The 9,573-nt window shown below is 46.4% G+C and overlaps 1 protein-coding gene across 1 annotated transcript; it reads right to left on the bottom strand.

The window, feature by feature from the left end:
* Nucleotides 1–3,446: 3,446 nt before the first annotated feature.
* Nucleotides 3,447–9,573, bottom strand: LOC149370923 (uncharacterized). The gene has a single exon (XM_089563792.1). It carries the CDS (start codon nucleotides 9,369–9,371, stop codon nucleotides 3,963–3,965), a length of 5,409 nt encoding a protein of 1,802 aa, XP_089419918.1. The 5' UTR covers nucleotides 9,372–9,573; the 3' UTR covers nucleotides 3,447–3,962.

Below are 9,573 nucleotides of genomic sequence, written 5' to 3'. Positions count from 1 at the left end.
TCCCATGCTCCGCACTCTCCTCCTCTCCACCTGTGACGGTGGCCACGTGACCGCAGACGCGAAACATGGGGTTGTAAAAAACGCGGTAGATCCGAAGTCCTGTTACAAAATCTTATCCATTCCCTCAAGGCGAGGGGAGATGAGACCGGTACTAAACATTTCATTCCTCGTGAAATATTTGAATTTTGCTTGAAGAGATTAAATTTGTACCTTCTAAGCACCGACCTTTTAATCAAAAACATTGCAGAAATGCTGTCTGTAGTGACCATCATAGTGCCGGTTACAGCCATATGAGATTTGATAAGGTCGTTCTAGCCAAACTAGTGCACCCTTTGTCTGCAGAGTGAGAGAGACCTGTAATGCCTTCCGGCTAGGGGTCGCCTGCGCATTGAGCTGATGGAGAGTTCATATGAGCAGTTCGTATCGCAGGATGGGGGAGATGTTGGGGGGGGGGGGGGGGGTTAAACATGGGGACCTGTTAAGCGGTGGTGCAGCTGTGCAGAGATATGTGCTGTGGTGACTTGCAGTGAGGAGCAGTTGTGGCAGTGATGCATGTTTCGATATCAGGTTAGGTAGTGGTTACAGAATCTGTTTTCAGAAAAGGAAAGGCGCAGTAAGAGTCACTTCTCTGTGAATACCTCAACAGCGCTGTGAGGGAAGAGACTACGGAGGGAGTGAAAGGGAGACAAAGAGGCGCCCTCGTGGAGAGCTTCGGATAAATTCAAAATTCTGACCAGGCACCTGGCGTTCTTAACGTGCTTTGGCAGCAGGGTACTGGTTTGTATTAGGCGGAGCACATATGCTTGTGCAAGGGATACATGGTAAAGATGGAATATGCATGGCATAGTCTTGTTTCTTGTTATTCGTATGCTATATGTCTCCACTGTGCTAGATTTTTCTGGTCTTGGCCATGGAATGATTAGAGTGGCCGTTTTGCAAGCACTTTAATCTGCCAGCTCATTTCCATCAATTGCAATGTTCCCACGGGTCCAAATAATTTCTATGATTGTTAAAATGCTTGTAACTGTGTTCTCAACTAGGTGCTGTTTTGAATGAAACATACAGCTTTCATGGAGTCGGCACATAGGCGAAGAGGAATGTGAAGGGGAAAAGGGGAAGTGAGGCAGTAAGTTTCGGGGATTATTTCTAATCAGCGATTGCTTCCAATGTGTAGGTGCTAGGAGGACCACAAAATGACCATGCGGTGTGCATTATAGGTTTGTCATTGGTTGGGACAAAGCTAGCAGCTTCTGTGGTTCCTTAGTTGTAGCCGTGAATGGTGTCAGTATACACCAGGACAAATTCCCTTTTTAATGCTTCTAGTTGTCTTTGGTACTGTCATGCTATTTCTGTTCTACCTTTATGTACCAGAGGATGCATGTTTGTTGGTACAGAGCCTATCTTCAAATCTGGAGGAAGGCTGGGACTAGCTGTGACAAGCGAGACTGCATCGAGTGGACTGACGCGTGCTTGAGGAAATACCTTCCATAGCTCCAGAGCAGACAAGGAAAGGGACATGAGGGGCTGATTATGACATACGTTTGAAAGACACCAACAGTCACCGCAACCAAGGAGCACGCAAGGGAATTTTTTTAATTCTTTTTCACTTTGTTGTGTTGATCAATGAAAAATTAGTAGTGCTATCATTTTATACCTGAAAAACAACTAGCAGAAGAAAAAAAGCTTTCAGATAAATAATGATTGCACCAATTCCTCAATGATCCACAAAAAAAAAAATTTGTTAAAACCCCCCTATGCGTTCCTTGGTTTCAGTGACTTTTCACTTCCTCCAAATGTGTTCCAAACTCTGAAACTACATGCAGTATCCCAAGAATCCATCCTCAAAGGCAATTTTAGTGGCGGCAGCCAAGACCTATTTAGAAAGCCCCCATGAGAAGACATATTAGCGGATGCAGAACGAGAGGATCTATTTAGTATGAATGCCAAAGGAATTTATAAATTCACAAAATTGCGAGCAGCGGACCCAGTGAAGCCCACTGCCAAAGATCGAGACCAGAATTCCATATTCTGCTGTAGTCGGATACAACTTAAGTCCGCAGTGATGCTCCGCACACAGAATTCCTCCACGACGAAAAAGTAGTCCGCTACTTATACGTTTCATGTTACCTAAACATCACAAGAAAGAAATTATGAGCTCTAGAATTTTTATGGATGAATTGTTTGATATAGCCAAACATTAAAAAGCCGATTTCATTTACTGTTGTGATTGGTCAATGGAGTAATACAGGACGCCGCGGACCGCGGCCCAGTGTTAGCAAATGCTGTTTTTTTAGTGTCCTACCATAGTAGTAAGTTGAGCATTTTTATGACATGATTGTGCTTGACATTTAACTATTTGACAGCTTCTTGAAATACTTCCTTGTCATTCCCATGCGCACTCACTAAACCATTGCACTCGGTTATTATCAAATTTACCAGCGCTCTAACAACATGCTCAGTACAAAAATTGACCAAACTATTTCAACATTTATGGCAAAATAGGACTTAAAACCATTGTAGAGCAGTTAATGGAAGTCCTGGAAAGTCCACTGACAAAAAAAATTAGATAACATACTTAAAGCAGTTAAAGCTGTATAAAACTGCCTGTAGAGGATGCTACATACTCCATTTCTTATTGTTACATATGATCATGCTTTAGTACTCGGTCGGTTGACAAAAAGCAACAAGGATTACGAGCCTGGAAGACATTACAGAGCTAATTTGCAAAGTCAATATTATTATGACTAGTTTCAGAACTGGTACTTAAGCACTTCCCAGATAGCCACTGAATAACTGTCTTGAGATGACAAATAGCAGGTTTCTATTTTTAAATACCTCCTGCCATCATGGCAGATGTTTCAAACATTGCAGACCACACAAACGGTATAGCACTGCAGACAATGTGCAATAAGCCCACAATAACTTCCCAGGGACATAACCCACCCCTGTACACACGTAAAACATCAAGGGACGAATCTTAGCACGGAACATAGAAGCCGATCTTTGAAAAACCAGGATACAAGCTAGCCCCAATACAAAATCTAAAAATTAAAAACCCTCCCCTGTACCCTGCAAAATGTTCCACCAAGAGATACTGCCCATACAATCTTCAAAATTGCTTGAAAGTGACCACTGATTGCATTTACAGGTTAGGCACGGTACCAACTGTAAAATGAGCAGGCAGAAAAAAAAAATGACCCTAGGCCAAAATAAGATATAGGCCCAACCAGCTACAAAGCAATCCCAGTAAGTAAACTTCCACAGCACACTGTTGATAATGTCATGGCTAACCAAACGCTGAAATCAAAATTTTCAATATTTTTTCATCAGTGTTTGCATGAAGGACAAAAACTGTACAGGCATTATCAGCCACAGTGTGGCAAACTACGTGAGGCTTGTATTGCTCAGGCACAGATGACCCAAATGACCAAAGTCAAGACAACCAATATATGAAACTTGTGCATATATTCAGATATGCCCAAACAATACTGCGTATCAGGAGAATGATGGCAAAGAACAACAACAGCCAAGGAGAGAAGGTAACCAGACAACAATATATCTTTTCCGTGTGAAACAATGCACAATCACATCCAACTCTACTCTGAGTAAGCCACAAGGAATCAGTTCCATAAAACATAGGAGAAGCTGTAGAAACAAACTATAAGCTAGTCTCTTGAGCCACTACATCAACTTCTCCTTTTTAACTGAATGCAAGGTGTAATCTGAAGAAAATAGCCACAGTGCAATTGCACAGACAAAAAGAATGTACACCAAACTGTCACTGACTACAGGAACAGAGGAATGCAAACTATTAAAATCAAAAGTAACCTTACATACAAGGAGGGCAGTTAAAATTCTCTTACGCCAACATAACAAAAATTTGTACAAAATTTACATTCACCTAGTGCTGATGGCTTTCTGACAGGAAGCAGGAAAAAAAAATGAAGCAATCTGCACAACAATCATCGCACAGTTGAATATGGCTTCCTGATAATATCAGAAAGAAGACTCGAGGAGCAGCTAGCTGAGATGTCCTTGACTTTGCAGCGCTCGTGCGCATCAGATATTAAAGCACGCCACTCTTCGGTGTCCTTGAGGGAGTCGAGATGTCCACAAATGAACAAAGCCTTCCTGGCTCTTGTAATGGCAACATTTAGTCTTCGCGCATCGGCAACAAAGCCAATGCAGCCTCTCGGATTGTGAGCCCGCACACATGAAAGGACAATGACATCCCTCTCCTGGCCCTGAAAGCCATCCACAGTGTTCACATCGACAGTAGCCGCGCCTCTTGGGAAATTTTCCTGAAGCTGCTCTACAATCGCTGTCTTCTGAGCCTGATATGGTGTGATGACACCGAGTGACGTATCTGGTCCAGCGAGCATGAAGATAGCATGGCAAAGGCGTGCAACAAAGGCAGCCTCACCACGATTCAGCCAGGACGTGCCGGAGGCCTCAATAGCCTCCGGGCTGTCACCAATGTTAAAAACAAGGTATGGAGTCAGAGGAAATGATGCATATTTAGCATCCAACCCTAAAATTGGCCGAAGTATGCCGCCATAAAAGTTTGATGATGGAAAAAGGCAAATCTCTGAATGCATTCGCCGCTGCTCGGTTAGCGTGAAGATGGGTTTGGCATCACCTTCTAGCTTTAAGTAGTTGTAGAAACGCTCAAACAGGGATTCCTGAAAGCCACGATCCACAGCATCTTGTGAAATGACTGTGGCTGGCAGCTGCATGGGGTCACCAACAAGAATAAGCTTGCTGGTTGGGTACTGCAAACAGAGGAGTGATTCTACTTCTGTGCACTGCGTGGCCTCATCTACAAGGACACAGGAGAAACTGCAGCCACTGCTGCGGCCAAAAGCCTCTTCCATAAGGCGGCTACGACAGCTATTCAGAGTGGACAGGACAACATGTGCACCCCGCAGGATTGCAAGTTTCCTCTCATTGATGCTTCGACACCGTGGGGCAGCGTTGTTGTCAAATACCTTTTTTTTCTCTCTAGTCTGCTGAAGCTGAGCCTTCAAATGGTTAGCCTCAAATTCAAGGCGCCTCAGTACTTTATTGTCAGGGAATGATTGACGCATGAGCTCGATTCTTTTGTCGGCACACTTCTTCATTTCAAGCTCAAGATAAGTTATCGTTTGCTGAAGTTCTCTGGCGCGCTCATTTCCTTCCTTCTGAATGTTTTTCTGAAGCAGCTCTTCAAGACAGACTCCACGAACTTCTGGGTGAACCATACTGTCTTGGCCAATGCGGACTACTTTTAGGACCTGCTCTGGGGGCACCTTTAGTCTGTACTGCCACTGCCTGTGGGCCAAAAGCCGACGGCCAATTTCATCAACAGCAGCATTGGACGGTGCCACAATCAACAGTGTCTGCTTGCTGTGGCGGCAAAGAAGCTCTGTCACTATGCCAACAATAGTGTGGGTCTTCCCTGTACCGGGCGGGCCGTGCAAGAGCACAGTTCTTACTTCATTGCCTGGAGCAGTGACAGCAGCAACAGCAGAAGTGATCACTTCATGTTGCTCATCACTGAACCTATTCCTGAAACTCGACTGCATGGGGCTTCCCTTGCGGCACCAAAAATTGGACACATTAGGCCTGGCAATACACTGGGCAAAAGCGGATCTTTCAAGCAGAGACACAGCTTCCATCTGGCGCAGAGTGGGAGTGATCTTGCTCACCACAGACAAGCGCTGTAGTTTTTCGAAGTCGAGGGTCACAGGCCTAGCTTTTACCTGAATCTTCAGTGTAATAAGAGTGCTCCCCTCTGTGTACAAGCCTCCCAACAATTTGGGAGGCGTGCTTTTGTGCGCACGAGAGTCCTTTAGGAACTTGTGCTCCATCACAAAGCCAAATACTGGCATTGCTGCACTCCTCTTGTCTTGAATGCGCAGGTCGAGTCGCACCAGGTGGCCTTCGATTGGATACAGAGACTTCTGCATCTGCTGCCGAGTGGCCACAACCACGCAGGTAAGGATCATCAGTTCTCCGGGAGGGCACACATGCCTCACAACGGCGGAACTGAAGGTCATGCGGGAGGTGCGCGAAAAAAAATCGCGCCAATTGCGGAAGACATTCTGCCACACCTCAACACACAGAAAGTAGTAGTTCATCATCTTGTACTCTTCCAGGTTGCTATACATGACGCGCTTGTTCCGGAACTTCTCCATGTCCACCAAAGGAGGCAGCACCGGGGATTCGAGCTGCTCCTTTAGCCACTGCACTTTCCAGTTCAGAATGTTCAAAATAAAGACATCTAAGTTAGCCTTACACTTCTGGATTTGGTCAAGTCTCTTCCTCTTCAAAGACGCCCGAACACGTTCCGCAAACTCTGCTCTCTGCTCGTCCGTTTTGTCACTGGGATGTTCAATATAAAACCGCACGCGCGTCTTCCTCTCTGTTGTCTCTATGTCCATTGGCTCAGGAAGCTGGTCAACCGGCAACGGCACGAGAGCTGCAGGCACTTCATCCTCTACACGAGCAAATGTGGCATCACCTGGTGGGTGTTTTGCCACCCTTGAAATGCGCAGAGCCTGCTTGAATGCTGGTACAGTAAAGCATGGTTCCTCTTGTACTGATGTTCCCCCTTTTACAGGATTAGCCTGCACAGGGAACGGAGCTTGCTCTCTCAGTGATGAACTTGACTGCCCTGCTGTTTCAGTAGAACCATCACTTGAAACTGAAGTTCCTGCTGTCTCTGAAAGGGGCTGGGCAGTATTCGAAGGTTTGACTGACCGGCTATGCTTTTTCTTCAATGTGCTTGCAGCAGCATCCAAACTCTCTTGTGTATTCAGCAGGTGCACAGTGCGGGACTCAAACCTCTTCTTATAGTGGGACTTCTTTGAGCTTTCCTCACCTCCTGCACCACTGCTTGGCTTCTGCAGCACCTCGCCACTTTTCTTTTGCACTGCAGACCCGCCTCCTGCCATTGGGACCCTGTGCTTCATTGACTTCATAAGCTTGTCCTTCAGGCTTCCTTTCTTCTTGGGGCTTCTTGGTAGTCTGTCTGCATAGTTAGGCAGGCATCTGACAGAAGAGGACAGAGAGCTGCTTCTACCTGCTACTGTGCTCGAGGTTTTCATTTTCTTTGCAGGAACAGGCGGCTCATCATAAAAGTTTTGTGACAACTCAGGAAAGAAGTCATCCTCTGGTTGATCCTGACCAGCTGAGCTGGTTTCCTCAGACTCCGGGTCATTCCAAACAAGCCTCTTTTCAAGCTCTTTGTCTTCACATAGCAATGGTGCGGGCTCAACATTTCCCTCTCCAGGCAAGTCATCCAGACAACCATTTGACCACGGCATGGTATCCTCAACATCGGCATCATTGCTGATGGACTCTTCCACTTCTTCTGGTTCTTCCTTGATTTTACAGTCTCCCATCAATTTAGAATCCTCATCTTCTGAATCAGACAGAATAATTATTACGTCCTTCTGAGAAAATTGAATTTCATGACTGTCATCATTATGCAGTGCACCCTGATTCTCTTCAGCTGACTCTACTTCATTTTGCTCAATATCATCTTGATCAGCATCATCATCTTTGCTGGAGCTCTCTTCATTATCCACACAATCAGACAGAAGTTGTTGGGCTAGCATACTCTCAAGTCTCTGAACCAGAACACTGCAGGGTTTAACCAAAAGAGACAAGCCACAATCAGTGATTTCTTTCGATGCAGTGCACTGTTCTGCTTTGCTGTCAACCTGTCGGGACGAGCTGCCTGCTGGAAAACCATCTTGCACATCCTTTGCAACAGTAGCACTGGTAACTTTTTTTGGCATGTCACTCATGAATGGTTTATGAAGCATCTTATTATTACTGTCACAAAGCACAGGCTCCTTCTTCACAGAAACGCTCGCAGCACCCATTTCTGGTGCTTCATCTGACTGTACAGAACCTTCTTCACTTTCTTCAACAGTAGGGTACCAATCAGAAAGCCTGCTGCCAGCACTATTGTCAGTGAACACTGGCTCCTTCTTCACAGGCACATTAGTAGCACACATTTTTGGCACTGTTTTGGACTGTAGGGAAGCAGCAGCTTCACTTGCCCTATTAACAGCAGCTACTGCATTAGAGTCCTGCGGGTATATAATATGTCTCGCTGCGTTCTCATCAACTTTGTCTACAGGCATGCTGTGCACATGAGCCTGTGCTTCGTCATTCTCGACAGCACTTGTTGCACAATCTGGTGACTCAAAATTCCAACTAAAACCACTTTGCACGGGTATATCACAGGGAAGCTCGCCTTGATTATGATGAATCCTAAGTTTGCTCATCTCACTGGAAAGGGGATTGTCCGGACCTTCCTTGACACTTTTAGGCACATGTCCTGCAGCAGCTCCACAAACATCAACTTCCTCTGGCTCTTCCTTGATACGTGTTCGTACGTATGCTGGTGCATCTCCAGAAGCAGTGTGAGCAGTGTGTGCCGATTCTTCGCTTTTAATCTCAGGTAAGCGTACAAATGCAGAATGTCCTCGATGGGCGTCTGAAATAGGATGGTGTTCAAGGTTTCTTTCAGTAGTAGGCTCGCGTTTTACACTCACTGGTGAACCTAACGTGCTCATTGCTGTGCGAGCACCTGAGGTGCTAGAGGGGTCACTTGATTCCCAGGCATTTTTCTCGGTCTTGACTTTAATTTTTAAACCTTCACCTAGCTCAGTCCCATGAGCAGAGGCAGCCGGCACGGGTATTTGCTGTCTAACAATTGTGCTGCTGACGCCGGCTCTGTCCGTTTTCGAAATGCCAGTGCGCGCAGACGGAAAGACCTGCCCGGAAGGCGCCGGCGAGCTACCACGCTCAGAGCCACTCTTCGAGTCAACGTCCTCCTTTTTTATATTGACAGGTGGCCAAGCGTCTCCAGCCAGACGTAACGACGTGGGACAGTGTGTGGAATCTTCATGGCTTGAACTCATCGCTGAAACACCACGGCGCCTTTTCGCGGGAACAACTTCAGTGACCACGACATCATCGTCATCATCGCTCAGCAGGATGGCATTCGCCGACGCATCGAGCAAACCGTTGCTCGGAGCGACAGGGGCACTGTTCTTCTTTAACGTAAACACGAACACGTCCTCGCCGCAAGGAGCAGGCCTCCCGAAACCGACGACATCGCCTTCCCGAAGAGGCACCGGCACGGAAGGCGTTATTTTTGCACCATTGACAAACACGCCGTTGTGGCTCCGAAGATCGGTGACTTCCAAAGTTCCGTTGCTGGAGCTTCTAAAGCAAGCATGCTGGCGGCTGATGTTGCTGGCGTCGACGCGATACTTGAGCTCAACATTGCGTCCAATCACAACGCTTTCACAATCAAGAACTATAACACGACTGTCTTCACCGCACCGAACAAGGCGCCAAACGTCACCCATAGCGCAACGGATTGATCCCGTTCTCTGTCAACGCCACACCTGTGAATATGTTGTCGCTTGTGATGTCCGCAAATAGCGAACATACTGAACGCTACTGTCAAACGCCATTCTAAACGCGCTCAAATGCACAGTTCTCACTACGAACGCTTTGAGCGACGGTTGCAAGCGTTGCGAGCATGTATAATCCCAGGCCCGCACTAGT

Source organism: Amblyomma mixtum, chromosome 1 (genome assembly GCF_055824585.1).
Source record: "Amblyomma mixtum isolate Tamu chromosome 1, ASM5582458v1, whole genome shotgun sequence".
Taxonomy (NCBI): domain Eukaryota; kingdom Metazoa; phylum Arthropoda; class Arachnida; order Ixodida; family Ixodidae; genus Amblyomma; species Amblyomma mixtum.
The sequence above is the reverse complement of the archived record's forward strand: the minus strand, read 5'-3'. Positions and strand labels throughout refer to the sequence as shown.